The following is a 21,977-nucleotide window of genomic DNA, read 5'->3' as shown; positions in this document are numbered from 1 at the left end:
CTGTTTTAAACATTGTTACACAGTTTATTCTATGCTTCTGCTTTGTTCCTTTCTATTTTTTGGTTGGATGATTTCCTCTTATTTTATGCTTGTGTCCTGTGTAGTTTTGGGAATGTACTCTTTGGGTTTGATTTGTGGTTGCTCTGTTTTTCAAGTACGTTAATCCCTTCCTATATCTTCTTGCTCTAGCCTGATAATTGTATGGGCCCAAACACATTCTAAAAAACAAAGAGTCTAGATTTTCTTACTTTCCTTCCCCACATTTTATGATTTTGATGTCCTTTTTCAACATCTTCATGTTTACCTTTTTGCTCTTCCTTTTGTTTATCATCTCTTTTACAAATAGGTTTTTTTTTTCCTTTCCTATCTGTATGCTTGCTTATTTAAGTGCTTGGTTTCCAATTGTGATTTCCTCCATCCTTATTTCTTTCCTATTTAGAGGAGACATTTCAGTATTTCTTTTAGAACAGGTTTAGCATTGATGTTTGTTGGGGAAATTCTTTATTTCTCCTTCTATTTTACTTTATTTTAGTGGTCTTTTTTTAGGGCCACACTTGTGGCATATGGAGGTTCCCAGGATAGGGGTCTAATCAGAACTGTTGCTGCTGGCCTATGCCAGAGCCACAGCAATGCCAGATCTGAGCCACATCTGTGACCTACACCACAGCTCACGGCAATGCCAGATCCTTAACCCACTGAGCGAGGCCAGGGATTGAACCTGCAACCTCAAGGTTCCTAGTCAGATTCGTTTCTGCTACACCACGATGGGAGCTCATGTTCTTATTTTAGATGATATTCTTGATGGCTAGAGTATTCTAGGTTGCAAATTTTTCTGCTTTAGAACTTTGAATATATCTTGCCACTCTCTTCTGGCCTGTAGTGTTTCCGTAGAAAAATCAGCTGATAGCCTTATGGAGGTTCCCTTATAATTAATGTTTGTTTTTCTCTTGCTGCCCTTAAAATTCTCTCTTTATCTTTAAATTTTGGCATGTTTATTATAATATATCTTGGTGTGGACCTGTTTGTGTTCAACTTGTTTGGGGCCCTCGGTGCTTCCTGTATCTTGATATCTGTTTCCTTTAGATTTTGAAAGTTTTCAGACATAGTTTCTTGAAATATGTTTTCAATCCCCTTTTCTTTTTCTTCTTTTGGAATCCCTATTATGCATAGATTGGCCTGCTTTATGTTATCCCATAGATCTCCTATATTGCTTTCATGTTTTTTCATTTGGTTTTCTGTCTGCTGTCCTGATTGGGTGATCACCATTATTTTATCTTCCAAGCCACTAATTCTTTCTTCTGCATTATTCATTCTGCTCTTTAGTGCCTTTAACACAGGTTGTGTTTCTGCAGATGAATTTTCTAATGTTTCTTGGTTCCTCCTTATATTTTCTAGTTCCTTTCTAAAGTAATCTATTAATGTTCATATCTGCTCCTAATTCCTTCATCTTCACTCTTAATTCCTTCAGTATTTTCACTATCTCCTTTTTGAAGTCGGTGTCTGTTAGACTGCAGAGTTCTGTTCTATTGTTTGCCCCTTCAGGGGAAATCTCTTGTTCTTTTAACTGTGAACCATTCCCAAGCTTCTTAATTTTGCTTATATCTTTCCTATTCTATGAGTTTAGGGAAAACAACTACTGTAGTCTTGGAGGGCTATTTATATGCAAGAGTGCCCCTGGGTAGTTTGTGAGGGCTTACGTGTGTGTGTGTGTGTGTGTGTGTGTGTGAGGGATTCTTTTAGTTTGGATGCGTTCTGTATCTTTTAAACACATTTCACATATATTTTTAACCCCCTATTCTTTTTCTTCAGTGTGTGCAGGCTGTTATCCCTTTGATATGGGGTACGCTGGTGTATGGTCTGCTGTTACTTCCAGGGAGATGGAGGCAATGGGCAGGGCTATTAGCCAGGGCCTTGTTGCTGGGCTCTTGACAGTGGCAAGGACCTGTGGGGAGGTGGTATAGGCTTCTTCTTGTTGCAGGGCCATGGGAAGTGGCAGTGACTCTCAGGCAGGAGTAGGGGGCACCCAGAACATTTGGCAGTGGCAGCAGCAGGATGTGTGCATTCCCAGGGGAGAGAGGGCAAAAACACTGTACTGACCATTGAGGTGACTGGGGCCGCAGGTGGTGCCTGTTCACAGATCGCTAGTGGTGGCAGGCCATGCCTACCTCTGGAGTCTGAGATGGCTGCATTGGTTTGCCCTTGCCACCTGTAGCCCATGCAAGAGGTGCTCTGCCACTGAGAGCCTGCACATGCACAGACAAAGATATTCCTATGGTGGTCCTGCCTATTCCCCTCTCACCCTCCCCAACAATGGCGTCTTGCTTCTCCCGTGGGCCCAGCCCTCCTCCCAGCTTCCCTCTGCTGTAGCACTCCACTCCCAAGCCCATGGCAGCCTGATCCCTAGCCCCCCAGGCTGTCTTCACACATCCTAATCCTCTCCTTGGAACTTACCTCTGGAGCCTGAGTCTCAGTGCCCAGCCCCCACCCAAGCATCTCAGGCCATGGTGTCTGGGGGTAGTGGTACTGATGGTTTGTGCAACTGTCTCTCTGATTTGCCCTTATCTGGCTGGTGTGCTTTTCTCCGAGGCTTTGAGTTTCCCTCTCCATCTTGGTTGATCTCCCCATCATCTAGGTGTCCTCCCAGGGTGTGGATTCCTTTCTCTTTCACAGCTCCCTCTCAGGAGTGCTGGTCCCATCATGATTCCTTAATTTTCTCCTCTATTTTTTCCCCTTTTGTTCTATCTAATTATGTAGAGGTTATCTTGCCCTTTTTGGAGGTTTAAGTTCTCTGCCAATGTTTAGTAGAAGTTCTGTGTGAGTCGTTCTACATGTAGATTTTTTTTAATGTGTTTGTTGGAGAAGTTGAATGCCACATCATACTCCTCCACCATCTTGACCCCACTCTGAGCTTTTCCTATTCCCATCTCCCTTTTAGGGGTGCAGTACCATCTTGCTTCCTTTTTCATTTTCTCTTTTTTTCTTTCTTCTGTCCTGCTCAAGTTTGTGAATTTTTTCTTGCTCTATCAGAATTCTGAGGTCTTTTCTCAGTGTTTGGCAAATTTTCTAGGTAATAGTTCCACATGTAGATGGATTTTCAATATTTGTGGGAGTAGGTGAGCCTCATATCCTACTCCTCTACCATCTTCTCTCTACCACATGGATCTATTTAAATGCAATGCTGAGTCATATATCTGGGCAAGGGTATGAGATTCTGCTTTTATTGCAGTCTCTCAGGTGATGCTCATGGTGGGATGGTGGAATGTTGAGGACCGTATTTTTAGTGCCCAAGAGTTAGTATTCACTGTTGAAAACTTTTTTCTCTTCCTCAAATATTTAAAGAGCATCTACTATGTGCCAATCTTTGCTGTCACCTATCCTGTCATATTTACCTGATTTTCCTGGTGTCTGTGGGTGTGTTGTATGTGAGCTGGAGCAAGTTCTTCACTTCTCTGAATCTCCAGCACCTCTTCTGTAAAAATGGGCACATGAATTTTATCTTGCAGAGCTGTTTGATGATTACAACAAAAACAATGACAACAGTAGTAATAATAATTTTCTTTTTGTTTTTGAGCCCTTCCTCTGTCCTATTGTTTTGTAAGCATTGTTTCTTTTAATGATTCCCATCATCTTAGGGGGTAGTGCTAATGAAATGCCCCTTTACATATATGGAAGGAGCAGAGACTTTAGTGGTTCAGGATACCAAGTGTGAAGCCTGGCCCCACCAGCTGTGTGACTTTGAGAAAGTCACTCACATAGTTTTCATTCTCAGTTTCTTCATCTGTAAAATGGAGAAAACAGGGGTTAATCTACATAGAGTGCTTAAAACAGCTCAGCTGGCTTATGTTGGGAAATGCTGGTGTGGTGGCTGCTCTTCCTGCTCTAGGCTGCCTGCCTATTCCTGGCACATGGTAGGTCTGCGGTGAGCTGAACCTCTCTGGGCACTGGAGGCTGTTTTTTCTCTGTGTCCTAGGACTTCTCCTGGTTTTTCATAGTCTGCCTTGTCCCCTGGCCCTGAGGTGGATGCATCTGCCAGGAGGCAAAGTCTACCCCTGTGGAGGGGGAAGAGATTCTGGGGGTAGAATGCATCCTACCCCACTGAGGGCTTTGGGATCCTCCACCTGATACTTCCAGCCAGTTTTGGGGGAGGGAGTTTAGGGGTCTTCCTAATATCCTACCGGTGTCAGGTAGACTGTGTTCCTCCAAGTCTCCTGCTCAGTAGTTCTTCTAGGAGTCCCATCCTTCAAGTTCTCTGTCACCTGAGACCTCTCCTCAGGGCACATCTGGACAAGTTCAAGAGAGGGCCAAGATGGGAGCTCTAGATGCTTTGGGTGGTGTATCCTGGATGTGGGAGGATGGTCCATGTGGTGCTACAGGGGGTCAAGATATCTTCCTACTAGGGTCACCGTATTGCCTGAGATTCCACCATGAGAATTATCCCTGGATTGATAGGGCATCATCCCTTATGAATGCAGATGAAGGAGCGTGGCATAAGGAAAAGGCTTGGGCTTGGTGGCATGACAGATGTGGGTTGCTTCCAGCTCTGCAACTTAGCTAGAGGCTTGCCCTCTTTGGGCCTCAGTTTGCTCTTCTATGAAACAGGCCTCTTCCCTCCTTCCATCACTTGGGTCTCTCTGCCTGATCCCAGGGTGCAGGCCCAGAGCACTGGGGGAGTGTGTGATGTATTATCTTGCTGGCAAAACTCCTGGCATACAGTGGGTTTACTTTACGGAGATCAGCTAACACACATAAAGAGTACCTGACACATAGTAGGTTGCTTCATGTAGAGTACCTGGCATATTGTAGACGCTCCCTGTGTGGTATGTTTGACACTCAGTAGGCCTGCTATATGTAGAAATCTGTAATACAGTAGATAGGATTTGTGTAGAGCACCCAGCATAATGAACATTGCTCAGGGAAGGTTTATTTTATGTTGAGCACCTGATACACAATAGGTGCGCTTATGCAGGGCCCCTGGCACACTGTAGGCATAGTGTACACAGACCACCCAACACATAATAAGTATGCTTTACATAGAGTGCCAGCAAATAGTAGGTGTGTTTTATGTAAAACATCTGGCACTTAGTATGCACGCCTTGTGGACAGTACCCAGCAGATGGTAGCCAGGATTTATGCATCTACCTAGCACACAGTAAATTCACTTTATATAGAACACTTGGAACATAGTAGGTACCCTTCATGTAGGCATGCTTTATGTAGTTTCTGACACACTGTAGGCATGCTTTTTGTGGGAGTCAGCACAGAGTAGGCACTCTTTCCATGCAGTTCTCTGCACAGAGTAGGTTCACTTTGTTCTGCGTACTGGTACACAGTAGCACAGGTACTAACTGACAGCTCTTTCCCTTCACTCTATCATATGTGGGTCTCCTGACCCTTCCTATCTTCCTGTGGATTCCTCCTCTGTCCCTGTCTCAATGTCTCATCCAACATCTCATTTCCCGAATTTGATGGAACAGCCCATAGTAAGAGTGAGGGTGGTCAGGATTTCCTCCTCTGTCAGGACGCTGTTTTCTCTGGGCCCCTCGCAGGCTTACTCTTCATGCCTCCATATGCCCTCTTCCAACTGCGCTCTTTACCCACTGAATCTGATGTGCATAATCCCCAGTAAGACTGGTTTCTCAATTCCTGTTCTCAGCAGTTATGTCTAAACCCAAGCTCTGGGTGGCCTGGAGGTAGGGATTGAACTCCTGCCAGACAGTGTGCCCTGGAAGCCAGAGGCTTTTTTTCCTCTGGCCTGACTCTGTGCCAAGAAATGGTGCATGCCACCCTTCTGGCCCATGTGTGCAGAAGAGCCCCAGAGATGTTTGTCCTGCTCATCTTGAACCTGAACATTCATAAGTTTACCTGCTGCATCCTGACCTTGGAAGGGCAGGGGTGTCTGTAAACTTACAGGCTCAGAGTCACCTCTGCCTGCCCCCAACTTGTCTACCTGGGAGGTGTTGTGTTCTGAGGATCGTGTGTCCAGACTGTGTGACCCTGAGCTAGTTTACAGCCCTCTCTCATAAAACAGTTGGCTCCCCTTCCCCCTCTATTTGGGTAGCGGCCAGGTGGGGAGGAGGTAAAGAGGCTGTGGGGATTGGCTGGCTTAGCCTGGCCCCTGCTAACTTCCCTTAGGTCAGGGGCCAGTGGCAAAGAGTTTCCAGGAGGAAAGGAGGGAAGTTGTGTGGGACAAGGTGCTCCTGACAGAAGGTGCCAGGCTGGGAGTCAAGGGGCTGGGGGTTGTGGCCTGAGGTGAGGAAGGACGCAGTCCAAGGCAGGGTGGCTCCAGGGAATGAGCTGGCCTGGGAGGTGAGTGGACACCAGTGGTAACTAACATACATATCTGTCTATTTCTGTCTCTATCTCTCTTTCTCTCCCTTTGCCTCTGGATTTCCCTGGGTCCCCCTCCCATCTCTGAGCACTTATCTGCCTGTCTCTGAGCCCTTTTTTTTCCATTTCCAGAACTTATCATCACCCCCCCTTCCCCCTTCTCCTCTACTTATCTCTGCCCCAGAGTTCACCCTCAAGGCCCTTTGCTCAGGTCTCAGGAACTCACTCTCCACACTCTCTGCCCTGCAGGATGCTGCAGCTGAGCGTGTCCTGGCTGGGACTGGAGACAGTGGCAGCCTCACCATGGCTGCTTCTTTTGCTGGTTGGGGCTTCCTGGCTTATATCCCGAGTCCTGGTCTGGACCTATGCTGCCTACAACTATTCTCACCACCTCCAAAATTTCCCACAGCCTCCAAAACGGAACTGGTTCTTGGGTCACTTGGGCCTGGTGAGTCTGCAGGGTCAGGGTGGATGGACTTCAAGAATGAATCCCAGGAGTTGGGCTGGGGTCTGGTACAGCAGAGAATGAGGGAGGCCAAAGAGCTCCCTCTTGTTTCACTCATTTATTCCTCTGCTCTACCATCCCAGGCTTTTCCCACATCCTGTCCTTTCACCCCTAGTCTGTTTCTAGGTCTATTTCCTGCCTGTTCCACACATATCTGAGGCCAGGCTGCACAGAGCCTAGTCCCCCAGCCTTTCCAGTCTCCATGATGGCCTTGAGTCCTCCTCAAGGGCAGTGTCCAGGGTGCCTTCTGCAAGCAGCCCTTTTCCTTGGGTCTTCTCATTCTGGGCTACAGCTTCCCCACAGGAATTAGCCAGCTGTCTATAGGGTCATAGCTCCCTACTCCCTCCCCATCCTGAGCCCCTTCCTCTTCTCTTACTCCCCTTCCCCCTAGATGTCCCAACGGGCCCATTGCCCAATCTGGGTGAAGTTGGCCCCTCACTTCCCCTTTCAGAAGTTTCCTTAGACCTTCTGCCACCCCCTCTTACCCCCGTGGGCCTTGTGCCCCAGACCTTGACCTTGGACTTGGCCCTGCTCATGATTAAATAAATAGCTAACTGTCCAATGACTTATTGACCGTCTTTCCCATTTGAGGATAGTTCTGGGGAGCAGACAGTAAAGTGTCCAGTCCAGGGCTGGTGTATGGTAGGCACTCAAAATAAGTGATTCATGACCTAGGTAATGAACTTGCTATCACCTCCCTCCGTCAAGGTCAAAGGAATGGGTTTCCAGCTCCTCCCATCTCCCAGTGCTGTTGAGAGAGGAACACAGCTTTCCTTTCCTGCCTGGGAGGAGAACTACAACTTGGGAAAGGACTTACTGCAATTTTCGTGTTTGTTACTGCAAAGTTCAGAATGGGGGCATGCTGAACTCACTGTGAAGACTTCCTGAGACTCAGGGTCTTGAAATGGCCTCAGTGAGCCTTGTAGGCAGCAGGAAAGTTACAAATTTGCTGTTGTTCTGCCTTCCTCTCCAAGGGCTTGCCTGAGGGGACTGGTCTTGGAAGTTTTCCTCCCCCCAGCTCCTCTTGCTGTGTGACCTCAGCTGACTCACTCTCCCTCTCTGGACCAATCTCATCAAATGCTTTGAATCCTCACCTTGGTGTCCTTGGGGAGAGGGGACTGAGTCACAAAGGTGAATATGACTTATATTCAGCTTCCCAGAGCACCTGGGAGTATTTGTCAGGCTTGAATGGGGTATTAAGAGGGGGAGAATGTTTCACCAGGAGGGGACCTTCCCTCCTCTCACTTTTGGGGACTATAGCTTCAGTTTCTTCATTTGTGAATGCACAACTGAGTGACAGGTCCATAGGTTATGGAGCGATTAATAGACAAGATGTATCTGCACAGAACCTGGCCAGCAGAGGGAGTTCATGTGTCAGAGTTGCTGTCCTGATTGATGGGCATACTTCACTATGCCCCTTGGGGTCTGCTGGGACTGGAAGGTCCCAGGTCTGCAGACTATTGACCATGTGAGGAACTAAAGGCCGTGTGAACAAAAGCATTTGAGGACAAAACCCAGGGACAAATCCTGAACCACCATCCTACCCACAAATTTTCCCCATGGGGATTTCCTCCCTGGGATGCCCCAGGGGCATGAACCACTCCCTGGAGGAGAAAAATTTGTCTTCGGGAGCCAAGGTCAGCCTCCCTGTGGGCAGAGAGTATGTCTTTTTCCTGTGCCTTGGGATGTATCCTTGGTACACCAGAGATAATGAGCAGGAGGAGGCAGAGATTCCTTCTGTCTGTGCAGCATCTGACATAGTGTCCACTGCAGGGGCTCCTTTTGGTGAGTGATGGCCCTTGCCTTGCTTGCAGGTTCCCCCGACGGAGCAGGGATTGAGAGACTTAACTCAGCTGGTGACTAACTACCCCAAGGGCTATATGACCTGGATGGGCCCCATCACACCCCTCGTCATTTTGTGCCACCCTGACTTGATCCGGACAATGGCCAATGTCTCAGGTACCCATGCAGAACGTGTGGTGATGGGTGTAGTGGCACATCTGAGGGCTTCTAGCCCCTCCTTGTCAGGTTTCTCTGTGGACCTACAAGACTCCAGCCCCTCTTCTCACTCAGCCATCATCCTTTTTCCTTCATGTATTCACCAACCCCATTTCACTACCCCTCCGTCCTCTCACTGCTGTCTGTACCCCATTGTGGTGTCTTTGTTGAAGTACATTCCTGACCTTGAGGAAATAAATGTGAACAGAGAGGTCCCTGACCTGATGTTGTTAAGAATTGGTCAGAGCAAAATGGGTTGTGGCAATCCAGAGAAGAAACAAGTTTCTCTGCTGGGGTATACTGGAAGACTTCCTGGAGGAGGAGTTCCTGGAACTGGGTCTGGAAAATTGAGCAAAAATTTTAAACCAGAAAGCAGAGTGATACAGTGAGCATCAATAGTATTCCAGGCCCTCTACCAGGCTTTCCCTGAAAATGATTCACAGGCTCAAGTCTGGATCACTGCCCTGCAAGTCCTTCCCTCTGGCAGCCTAGAAGAATGTCAATTAGATCTTTTTTTTTTCCTCTCCAGATTCAGAGCTCAGAGGGGGGTCTCCTGTACACATAGGATCTAGCCAGCACCTATGCGGATGTGTGCTGCTGATGGCTTGGACCTTGGCATGCAGTCATCTGCATATTGCATCCCGCCTGCATCAAGCTTGTGCTCTTTGCTCCAGGTAGACACCACCCTGGCTAAACTTGCCTGCTTCTGTGGTCTCTGTGCTGTGGTCTCTGTGCTGCCTCCAGCTGGGCAAGTGACCAGGGGGCAGGCAGAGGGGGCTGTGGCAGAGATGCCCCTACTTCTCTCTCACTTGTCTGACCTCTGGTCATATCTGTGTGGTGTCTGATATATGGCCACATCAGGTCACATTTACATTTCTACCTGGATTCTGGGTATAGCTGGTATGTGCTATACCTGGTGACTCCTGGTACATATTTATGCCTGGGTTAAATGGAGATGGTCTCAGTCACATCTGGAGATCAGCTGTGACCAGAAACAGTTGAGTCATGTCAGTGTCTGTCTGTTTCTTGTTGAGATGCCATTAGAAATTGTGTGTTTTTTCTACTGGTCATATCTGGGCCACATTTGGGCTGTGTTTGAGGTCTGGGCCTCAGGGTCACTCTGAGAAATGCTTGAGACCTTATGTGAGTCTTGTCTGATTCAGGTTTTAGAGTATGTCTTGGTCACACCTGGTTCAAGGCTGTGTATTATCTGGGGCACACTGAGGTCATATGAGATTGTCTTCAGGTCCATGCTGGAGCATGTTGTGTCATGTGAGATTGTGTGATGCATGTTGGGACCTTGTCAGGACAAGTCAACACATGTGGTCGAGTCAGATGTCTCAATAGATATCAGAGTGCAGGGGCAGACGTGGTGTCCTAGGTCTTTGTAAAGGCATATTGTAGAGGTTTGGGATATTCTTAGGGGTTTAAAACATGTTGGACCATGTAGGAGCCATGTGAAGGCATGTTATGTTATGTTGTGTCATGTTGGATGTGTCTACCACATAAAGTTATGTCTAGGGGCATTGCCTTTTCTCCATTCTGTGTACAGCCTGATCTAGTCCCATCCTCCCTCCCCCCTCCTCCCAGCTCTTGGTGCTCTTGACCCCATGCCTGCCACACTGGGCTTGGAGGGGAAATGTGGATTCCTGGCTGGAAGCCTCCATCCCCTACAAAAAAATCCCTCACTTCCTCATCTCCTTTGCCCTTGATGGTTCTTATTCATGTCAGCTGCTGTTGCATCCAAGGATGTGGTCTTCTATGAAGTTCTGAAGCCGTGGCTGGGTGAGTAACTGGGAGTGAAGGGGATTGAGGACAACCTTGGGGGCCCAGGGGAAGATACTGCTCTTTCCCACTCCTGATGGCTGTCTCTGCAGGGGATGGGCTCCTGCTGAGTGCTGGCGACAAGTGGAGCAGCCACCGTCGCATGCTGACACCTGCCTTCCACTTCAACATCCTGAAGCCCTACGTGAAGATTTTCAGTGATAGCGTGAATGTCATGCATGTGAGTTTCTTGAACCCAGGGTTCCACCTGGAGCCTTGGGGCTGAGGGAGACTCAGACATCTTGTCTGGAAATCTGCCTCTTCTAGGTGGCTTGAGGCCATTGTTCTTCCTTTCTGAGCCTCTGTTTTCTGGCCTGTAAAATGAAGACAATGTGATCCCTGCTTTGTAAGTTGGTCAAGATGATGTAGTGGGGTCATGCCCCTGACCCACGGTAGGTGCTCAGAAAGTATTAGTTTATACTTTTCCTCACAGAAGCTTTCCAACCTTGAGACACAGTTGATGATTATGATGATGGATATTGTGTAGTAGTTTTTTTCTGTGTAAAAAATCACTTCAAAACAATGTGTTTAGTATTGACAAGTCTGTTAGTCAATTGGCTGGTTCTTCTGGATGTGGTTAGCCATGTATCTGTGATCAGCTGTGTGTAGGATAGTGTTGAGTTGTACCATGAAGGCCTGCAAGGCTCGATAAAGAAGAAAGACCCTGGGGTTAGCCACATAGACATCAGCGGTTTAATGGATAAGGGAAATCTTTCATGTTTGAAGCAAGTTCCTGGAGAAACACCGCACTGTGTGGCAAATGTGGGCAGGACATAGCAGAAGTCATTACTACCAGGAGCAGAGGGAGGTTTCCAGCTAGAGGGGACTTGACATGAAGTTGGCTCATCAATTACCAGGGAAACCAGCAGAGGAACTTGCCCCTCACCACCCCTTTTATAAGCCACCATGGTAAGAGATGTTCTGATCTGAATATTAGAGCAATCACTGTCTCGAGTGGGGGAAAGTATATAGGCATTTGCTGATTAGGTTCTATGATTAAGATGAAGGGTAAGTCATAAGAACAGGACACAAATAGGGTACAGGTGAAGTAGGGATTGGTTAAGCAGGGGAGGTACAAAGAGCAAGAAGACAGCCATCCTGGGTGGCCTGACCACACAGATAGGAAGCTTAGCTGTGTGGGGTCAGTACTCTCATATCTGGAGCTTGGCTGGCTGTACCTGACCTAGCATGGCCTCAACTAGGGAAACTGGATTTCCTTTCATGGGATTCCTTCTGGAAGGAATCTCTTTCTTTCTCACATGGCAGAGGTGGAGTTCCAACAGACTGACAGGAAGCTGCAATGCCCTTTGGGGTCTACACTAGGGATGGTCACCTCATTATTTTCACCAGTCTATTGACTATAGCAAGCCCAATGCCAGCTCAAAATTAAAGGATGATGAAAATAGACTCCACCTCCTAATAGAAGTTGTCCAAGTTTCACGTTGCAAAGGGTTGGGATATATCCTTAGGAAAGTGAAGCTTTGGAGGTAAGGATTTTGTGAAAGGCCTGAGATTTTTCCATACTCATAAGCTGACAAGGGTGTTGTTATTGTTTTGTGGATTCTGCCCAAAGACATGAGATCCCTGGGTCAGAGACAAGGACAGTTTATTACTCTTGGCAGTGTAAAAAGCATGTGCTTCTTGGTGGTTTGCATTCTTCCTCCAAGTCACCAAATCCCATGAGGATATCAGAGATGGGCTTCAATAGATGCTCCTCATTGTACTATACAATGTACTACACTGGGAGAAGTACTAGGTTTAGGGACTCTATGACTTTTATCTCAATTAGAAGCAAGCCTGATATTTGTCTAAGGGAAGATATAAGATCCTTCCTCAAGGTTCTTTGCTGCAAACACAACTCTGAGAAATGGCCCAGTGAAAGAGCACCAGGACCTTGCAATCTTTTTTTGCATATCCTGCAAAAGGTGCAGGGGTACTCAGGGCCCATGGAGGAATACCTCTCTAAACATAAGGAATATTTTCCTACTCAATTCATAAGAATGAAGATGACTAAAGCCAGTATTTGTTGTGCCTTTACTTTATGCAATAAGTTGTCCAAGGGCATACAAAATGTAGGAGGCAGAACCAGAATTTGAAGCCTGATCTCCTGACTCCCAGCTATGGGGATTTCTTATCCTAATAGTAACAGCTTTCATTCCCACCCATGGCTGGTCCTCCTTCAGAATGGTTGACAGGTTCTGGGGGAGCACATCTTGGTGTTTGGATTTGGGGAGGGGTACAGGGGAGACAGTACCCAGCTCCAGCTGTCTTCTTCTCTGTTCAGGCCAAGCGGCAGTGTCTGGTCCTTCAAATCACCAAATACCGTGAGGATGACACAAGTGGGCTTCAGTAGATGCCTGTTCATAGAGTATGTTGCACTACAGTGAGGAGGAGTACTCTAGCCTTTTTTTTTTTTTTTTTTTGTCTTTGCCATTTCTTGGGCCGCTCCCGTGGCATATGGAAGTTCCCAGACTAGGGGTCGAATTGGAGCTGTAGCCGCCATCCTACACCAGAGCCACAGCAGCGCAGGATCTGAGCCATGTCTGTGACCTACACCACAGCTCACAGCAATGCCGGATCGTTAACCCACTGAGCAAGACCAGGGATCGAACCCGCAACCTCATGGTTCCTAGTCAGATTCATTAACCACTGCGCCATGACAGGAACTCCTAGGGATTCTAGACTTTTATAACCATTAGAAGCAAGCCTGATATTTGTCCATGGGAGCCATAACTTAACTCCTCAAGGTAGTTTGCTGCAAACACAACCCTGAGAAAAGTCTCAGGTAAAGAACCTTAGGGCCTGGAAGGATTTTTTATTTTGGAATAACATGCAGGAAAGTGCAGGGGTACTCAGGGCCCGTGGGAGATTATTTCTCTCAACATAAGGGATATTTTCCTAATTAATTCATAACAATGAAGATACTGAAAGCTAACATTTGTCATGCATTTGCTTTATGTAAGACGTTGACTGAGAATGTAGGAGGCAGAACCAGGATTTAAATACAGATCTCCTCACTCCCAGCCATGGGAGATTCATGTCCCTAACAGTAACAGATTTCACTGCCACCCAAGCCTGGTCCTCCCTTGACAGGGGTGCCTGGGCCCAGGGGTGCATCTGGGTGTTTGGGTTTTGGGAGGGGCCTAGGGGAGGCAGTACCCAGCCCCAGCCCCAGCCCCAGCCCTTCCTTCTTCTCTGTTCAGGCCAAGTGGCAGCGTCTGGTCACAGAGGGCCACAACCGTTTGGACATGTTTGAACACATCAGCCTCATGACCCTGGACAGTCTGCAGAAATGTGTCTTCAGCTTTGACAGCAATTGCCAAGAGTGAGTCTCATCCCAGGGCCTGGAAACATGAACAATAGACCAAAAGGAGTGTGTATGGGAGGTAGGACCCAGCAGGGCAATCAGAATGGCTTTCCTGGAAGAGGTGGGCCAGAGCTGGACAGGAAGAGGAAAGAGAAGGATAAATCCTTTCAGGTAGGAAGAAATGTTTGATAAAGGGCAGGAGCTAGAGTGAGCAATAGGGGTGCAAAAGTGAGGAGACACCTTGGAAGTGGAATAGGGTACAGGGTTATCTCTCTTAAGAATATTCTGAAACAAGACAAAGAGGATATGAACTTTATCCTGAGGTTTCCAGGTAGCCATGGAAGTTGTTTGAGCAGATGAGGGTCTTTCTTGGTCAAAGTTGAGTTTGGATGTCTGACTTGAGAGAAGTCTAACTATTATGTAGATACTGGATGGCATTAACATGGGATGCAAGGAGACTGAAATAGAGGCTAGACTCATGGACAAATTGGGAGAGGATAAAGTCTGAGCTGGGTGGACAATTTTGGGAAGTGAAGGGGAAGATACTGTATAAAAGAGAGGGGAGAAGAGAAGCATGATATCTAAGCTGTGCTCTGGATACCTGGGCCATGGAGGCAGCTCACAGAGATGGGATGCAGGGAAAGAAAGTCACATCTCCACTGTGTATCTATGGGCCATGTGTTCTTAGAGACTCAGCTTCCTGATGGGAGGTAGTTCCTGGCTTTAGGTGTTTTAGGTTGTTGTTCCCCTTCATGCTCTCTCATTCGGCAGGAAGCCTAGTGAATATATTGCTGCCATCTTGGAGCTCAGTGCCCTTGTGGCAAAACGGCACCAGCAGATCTTCCTGCACAAGGACTTCCTGTACTACCTAACCCCCGAAGGGCGGCGCTTCCGCAAAGCCTGCCGCCTGGTGCACAATTTCACAGGTGCCGTCATCCAGGAGCGGCGCTTCTCCCTCCCCAAAGAGGGCATTGATGATTTCCTCAAGGCCAAGGTTAATGCAAAGACTTTGGACTTCATTGATGTGCTCCTGCTGACCAAGGTGGGCTCCTCTGGGATCTGAGTCCAAGAGGTAAAATGGACCTTGACCTGATATAAGAACTTGGACTTGATGCAGAGGATACTGGGGATCCATGGAAGGTGCTTGAGGAAAGGAAGAATGAATCAGGGATATTTTTCAGAGATGACCATGTGGAATCAGCCTGCAGGGGACTGCTAAGTCTGAAACTTGAGTTGCTAAGACTTCACTTCTGAGCTAAAGTTATTCTACCACAGAGGCATACTGTGTATATATATTATACAAAAGCATCCCATTTATTACTTATAGCAGTAGGAGTAGCCAGAATAGAATCATACCTCCATTCTCCCATCCCCAAATTCCTCTTTGTGTTCCTTGATGCTTTTACCTGTACCTGTGGGCACATTTGCATCACAAGAAATGTACCTCCAGATTTTGAATTTTGGAACTTATACTCACAGCTAATACATCTACCCATTGTTCCCTATGGAGAACAGAGGGACAAGGAAAGGGAGAAGTTGTTGTGGAGTTTAAACAAATCTTCAGTGAGAAGGCAGAGTCTATAGGTTGTATAGGTTTGTATAACTCATTCCCTATCTCCAGGGAGATAAAGAATCTTGGATTTCCTCTCCTAGTACATGAGCAAATTGGAGCAATGCTCAATCTCTAGCTTCCAAGGCAAGTTCCCACTCAATCGTCCTGTAACTTTTTTTGCCAGTAGCTATTTTCTCAGGAATTCCCCATCACAAAGAAACATACAGATCTTTATGGATCATGAATTTCTTTCACCAGGGACAACATAGGAGGCGAAGAGGTCATGGAAGAGGCTTTTGCGGTAGGGCCTCTGGTTATAGTGAGTGAGGGAAGTCTAGGAGTTCAGAATGTGCTTGGGTTCCTGGATGGATGATGGAGCTTCAGAGATTATCTTAGTTTTGGCTCAGGGGCCCTCAGAGTTGATGTGATTCTGGGGATTTTGCTTCCTCTCCAGGATGAAGATGGGAAGGGATTGTCAGATGAAGATATCCGAGCTGAAGCTGACACCTTCATGTTTGAAGGTGAGGGTTCAAGTGTGGCACTATAGAGGGTACAAGTAGACCCTGGACCAGTCCATCCCTTCCGTTCCTACCCACTGGGCCTTACTGGGAGGATGCTGTCCCACCCTCTGGTACTGAAGTAGCCCAGAGACCTAAGCCTGTCTTGCTGCTTCTCAGGCCATGATACTACAGCCAGTGGCCTCTCCTGGGTCCTGTACAACCTGGCAAAGCACCCAGAATACCAGGAGCGCTGCCGGCAGGAGGTGCATGAGCTCCTGAGGGACCGTGAGCCTAAAGAGATTGAATGGTGAGTGCGGGTCCACATGACCTTTTTTTTTAAAAAGTATTAAAGTATAGTTGATTTACAGTGGTGTCAATTCTTTTTCTCATACTATCTTCCATCATGTTTTATCCCAAGAGGTTGGATATAGTTCTCTATGCTTATCCATTCTAAAAGTAATCGTTTGCATCTACCAATCCCAAACCTCCAGGCCCACTACAATCATAAGTATGTTGTCTATGTCTGTGTCTGTTTCTATTTCCTAGATGAATCTAAAATATGGCACAAATGAACCTATCTCATGGCCTTTTGCTGAGCCCCTCTCACTGGCTCTGCTTCTCAGCTGGGGAACAGAGAAATCTTTTTGTAGATTCAGTCATTATTGCTTAATGGGAATATGAGAGAAGCCCGGACCCAAAGTCTGGTATCCATCATGAACAGCAGGGGAGATCTTTCAGTCTTTTGTGACAGAAAGACCTGGACTTCTAAGAGAATTAGTGACAATGTGCAAAGGCAGGTGATGCCACTCAGCACATACTCAGTAAATGAACTTCCCCTCCACTCCCTTGCTTTTCTGTCTGAATTCACGTTTTCAAACATCTTCCCAAGTGTTGGCTCATCTCCTGCCCCCTAATTCATCATATTATTTAGTCCAGGATTCACAGGGAATACCTGGGGATTGAAGTCATTCAACTCCTTTTCAGGAACACCCACATCTTCATCCATTGAGGCCCCATGCATTACCACTTCCACGATGCCACACTGCATCCCTATTCCCAATTCTATGCCATCTCCAATTCTTCCCAGTCCCATTCTGTGTCCTTGAGGCTTTGGGAATCCTGAGACCCAGCATTTGCCTTCCAGGAGCTCCCAGCCTAGTGGAGGTATAGTCCCAGGTCAGGACACTACCAGGGTACACTGGCAGACCTGAAGTTTAGGTTAAGACAGGCAAAGTTGAGGGTGGAAAAAATTCTTCAGCTAAGACCCTGAATGATGATCATTAGATATTTGGCTGCATTTTGGGTGCAGCTAGTTAGCTCAAGAATACAGGAGGAAAAATGAAGAAATGGTGGGGAGAGGTTGGGGAGGAAAGGGTAAGAGAGAGGTAGAGGAAGATGGTGATGGTGAGGGAGAGGGATAAGTGAGAGAGGATGTTAATTTGAACATATAATTGACTTGTACATTCAGATTATTTCCTAATATTAACACACAGTATCCCAGAGTGTGGAATGGGTATTAAATTTTAGATATTAACTTCATGTTTACGATTTTAATGTACAATTTTAGTGTAAGGTTCTTATGCAAATATTGATCATTTAACCCTTAGATGCTCTTGTTGCCATGGTAAATCATATATTCCATCTAGATTAGGAGACTTTTGTACATTAATCTGAAATAGACATTCATATTTCTTGCTAAATTTAGTCCAGGTATTTTATGTCATCACCATTATAATCTTTTCTTTTGTCATTTTTTCTGATGATTATTTCTGATAGAGAAACTAATATTTTGTGGATAAAATTTCTTGCCCAGTGAACATAGTAAAGTGCTAAGTATGTAGTCTTGTATCAGTAGGAAAAATAAAGATCATTTAACAAAAGCTCTTGAATACCTGGGGAGATACATGGAAAAAACTTAATTCAAACTGCTTCCTTTGTCTTATGAGAAAAGAACATGCACATAAATCTAAGATTTAAATTAAAAAACGAAGGAGTCCTAAAGTCTCTAGAGGAAACCATGGAAGTTATTTTATAGCTACAGAGTAGGGAAGGTCTTTATTTCTTTATTATTTATTATTTTTTGGCCACACCAGTGCATGCAGATATTCCTGGACCAAGAACTGAACCTTCCCCACTGCAGCAACCCAAGTCACAGCAGTGACAATGCCAGATTCTTAACCTGTTGAGGCACCAAGGTACTCTGTGAAGGTCCTATTCTTAACACAAGTCCCATTTTTTGTAAAATGTACAAAAAATATTGATACACAGTTACATGAAAAAGATACATAACAGTGTGTACAGTATATAGTATGCTACTATATAATTTTTTAATGCAAAAAATACCTCTGGCAGAATACATAAAAATAATCAACAGGCAAACTATGAGAAGGGGGCGTGAATGTTGTTGGGCCATGGGGGTGGTGTTTTGTGGCTTTCCAATTTGAACTAGTTAACTATCATCATCAAGGGTTTAAATTGTCACACAGAAAGGATATTAAAGAAAATGATTTCAGCCCCCTTACTACATTTTATCTTCAATGTTTATAAAAGTTTTCCAGTGAATTCTCTTGCTTTCTAAGTATAAAATCACTACATGCCAAAAATGACACATTTGCCGCCACAGTTCATAGGGCATTACTCTCCTTCCCCACTCCCTGTCTAATAGCATTTTCTAGTTACCTCTAGTGCCATAATAAATAAGAGTAAACATTGAATCTCTTTTGTTTCTTACTCATTAGTATTTTTGTTTGGCTGTCTTGTCATAAAGAATATTTTATTTTTATACAGATTTTTATACTTTTTTGGTTGGCTTTTTCATGTGTTTTATTCAGAAAGGCATCTAGAAATATCTGGCTAAATTTTGTCTGTGCTTCTATCATATTACTTTTCTCTATTTCTTTTTAAGAACCATTTTATTGAGATATGGTAGATAGAGAAAAAGATGTACATATTTAATATATAAGACAATTAGTTTGGGGATATTGGATCTATCTGTGCTTTCATTACAGGGAGAGAGGGTCTTATGGGGCAGCAGGAGGGATGGGGTGTATGTGTGTCTCTGTTTTTGCTCCCTGGGTAATTGTCATGGGGTTTCCTCAGGGACGACCTGGCACAGTTGCCCTTCCTGACCATGTGCATCAAGGAGAGTCTGCGGTTGCATCCTCCAGTCACTGTCATCTCCCGTCGCTGTACCCAGGACACTGTGCTCCCAGATGGCCGGATCATCCCCAAAGGTGCACAACATGCTGGTCAGAAAGAGGGGCTGAACAGGCAAGGAGGAACTAGTCCTGACTGGCCCCTCCTCTCCCACAGGTGTTATCTGCCTCATCAGTATTTTTGGGACCCACCACAATCCATCAGTGTGGCCAGATCCTGAGGTGTTTCTCTCCCCCCGCCCAATCCTTGTCCACTCCCTTTAGGGGACCTGGTGGGGGGGGCATAGGGCTCTGATTTGGCATATCAGACATCACCTCCACCCACGATAAACATCTCTGCCTCTCCAAGGCCAGCTAGTGTCTTGGCTTTGCCTTCAGGTCTATGATCCCTTCCGCTTCGACCCAGAAAACATCAAGGGGAGATCACCTCTGGCTTTTATCCCCTTCTCAGCAGGGCCCAGGTGAGGGAAGTAAGCATCTGAGGTGGAGATGGGGTAGTGGGACGGGGATCTGGGACAGAGATTCCAAGCATGACTGTGGGGGCAGGGAAGAGAGAAAATTGAAGGTGGTCAAAGTTCTGGCTGTCCTCCCCTCTTCTCTCTCTGAGGGTTATGGGTAAGGGTCTAGGGAATAGGGGTGGGCCCACAGAGGGGTCCTCAGTATGCTGAGATCCCCTGTTCCCCTGTCTGAAGGTCTGAGTTGGGGACTGGAGTCTGGGCCAGGCTCTGGGGCTTTGCAAACCCAGGTGGGTTTCCCAGGAGAAGTTCTCTATTTCTCTAGGATGGGGGTTCTGGGCAAGATTATGGGCAAGTGGAGCCTGGGTGAGACTCCTAGGTGCAGTCATACCCCATTTCCACTCTCAGGAACTGCATTGGGCAGACGTTCGCCATGACTGAGATGAAGGTGGTCCTGGCACTCACGCTGCTGCGTTTCCGTGTCCTGCCAGACAAGGAGGAGCCGCGCAGGAAACCAGAGCTAATCCTGCGGGCGGAGGGTGGACTTTGGCTGCAACTGGAGCCTCTGAGCGCTGGCCAGCAATGACCTACCACCTCTGGGCCTGGGATCCACCCTGACCCTACACACCTCACTTTGCAGATTCCCAGGAATAAAACTGCCACCTCTACCAGAACCCATTGTGAGCCAGAAGGGGGCGCTTGGGCATATGATGATCCAGGCAGGTGAGTGTAGCTGTGAATGTGGAGGAGGGGAGCTGTATGCTGGTATGGTAGCTGGAGCTCCATCTTGGATTGGGAGGACAATACTCCTTAGGGAAGGTGGGGCAGAGAGCTAGATGCCGTCAGACAGATGACTTTGGACACACCACTCCCTGCCATTATATTACCAAGGTCACCATCTCAGTCTACCCTTTACTAGCTGTTTTGCATGGGGAAAAGCATTTATCTCTCTAAGCCTCAGTTCCTTTATTATATAGTAGTAGCTGCCTTCTTACACTGTTGTGGAGGTTGAATAAGCAAGCACATGCAAAATGACTGACTGAAAAGAAAATCATGGACTTGGAGAATAGACTTGTGGCTGCCCGATGGGAGGGGGAGGGAGTGGGAGGTATCGGGAGCTTGGGGTTATCAGATACAACTTAGAATAGATTTACAAGGAGATCCTGCTGAGTAGCATTGAGAACTATGTTTAGATACTCATATTGCAACAGAACAAAGGGTGGGGGAAAAATGTATACATGTAAGAATAACTTGATCCCCATGCTGTACAGTGGGGGGGAAAAAAAAACAACAAAAAACCCCAAAGTGACTGACTTATTGTCTGGTAAGCATCAGTACTCAAAAGGGGTGAATTTCCTCCATTCTTTTTGCATCATTTTCTCAAATTAAAAATGTTTTAAAGTCATAAAAATATAGTTAAGTTTGGGGAAAAGTGGAAACCTACTGTTGAAGAACCCTGTCATTAGAAGGCTCAGTAAATTCAAAATCTCCCTAGTTTACACTTGTTACATAGTTTCAAGGGAGTTTGAGGTGAAGCTAGCCTGAAGCTAGGAACTGAAACAAAAATTTTCCCTCAGAGAGGCATGACCCAGGACTTCATTTTCATCTAGCTCTTCTAGGAAGTGGAGGTCAAGTAGATCCACAATGGTGAGAGGAAGGTGGAGGGGCAGGAGTGGTCCTACTCATTCAGCACCTGGGCCAGCAGCTGCCCCATGATTTTGCTTCACTCAGCCTATAGGGGTCATCACTGCCACAGCCATCCTCAGTAGTCAAAAAAAAAAAAAAAACCTTTTTTGCCCAATTCCTGCCAAACAGTGTTCTATTCTCCATCTCTGTAGGCTGGCTTCTTTCACTTAACAATGCATTTACAATTCTTTCATGCAGTGTGTACTAATACTTCCTTTTTATTGCTAAGTAATATTCCATAGTATGGATGGGACATGTTTTCTTCACCAGTTGGAGAAAATGTGCATTGTTTTCAGTTTTGCGATGTTATGAATAAAGCTACTATGAACATTTGTGCACAAGTGTTCATTACTTTTGGAGTGGGATGGTTGGGTCATATTATATGTGTATGTTTAACCTTAGAAGAAACAACCAAATTATTTCCAAAGTGCCCAAGTCATTTAAAATTTTTAAATTTAATTACTCTTCCCAACTTTATTGAGATGTAATTGACATATAACCTTGTGTAACTTTAAGGTGTACAACAGATTAATTTTATACTTTTATACAATTAGGAAATGACCACAATAGTGTTAGCTTACGATCTCTTCCCCGCCCCCTCATCACATAGTTGCCATTTTTTTTTTTATTGTTGTGAGGACATTTAAGATGTCATAGATAAACAGGTT

The 21,977-nt window shown here is 46.0% G+C and overlaps 1 protein-coding gene across 1 annotated transcript; it reads left to right on the top strand.

Annotated features, from left to right (window-relative positions):
* The first annotated feature begins 6,524 nt into the window (after positions 1-6,524).
* On the top strand, positions 6,525-21,412 carry LOC125125545 (cytochrome P450 4F2-like). Its single transcript, XM_047776723.1, has 12 exons — positions 6,525-6,775; positions 8,647-8,791; positions 10,562-10,615; positions 10,708-10,835; positions 13,858-13,979; positions 14,733-15,003; positions 15,968-16,034; positions 16,191-16,320; positions 19,113-19,246; positions 19,326-19,390; positions 19,547-19,629; positions 20,032-21,412. Exons 1-12 carry the CDS (start codon positions 6,578-6,580, stop codon positions 20,207-20,209), a joined length of 1,575 nt encoding a protein of 524 aa, XP_047632679.1. The 5' UTR covers positions 6,525-6,577; the 3' UTR covers positions 20,210-21,412.
* Positions 21,413-21,977: the final 565 nt, after the last annotated feature.

The sequence above is a fragment of the Phacochoerus africanus genome, chromosome 4, assembly GCF_016906955.1.
Source record: "Phacochoerus africanus isolate WHEZ1 chromosome 4, ROS_Pafr_v1, whole genome shotgun sequence".
Lineage (NCBI taxonomy): Eukaryota > Metazoa > Chordata > Mammalia > Artiodactyla > Suidae > Phacochoerus > Phacochoerus africanus.
This window is presented reverse-complemented; position numbering and strand designations above follow the sequence as displayed.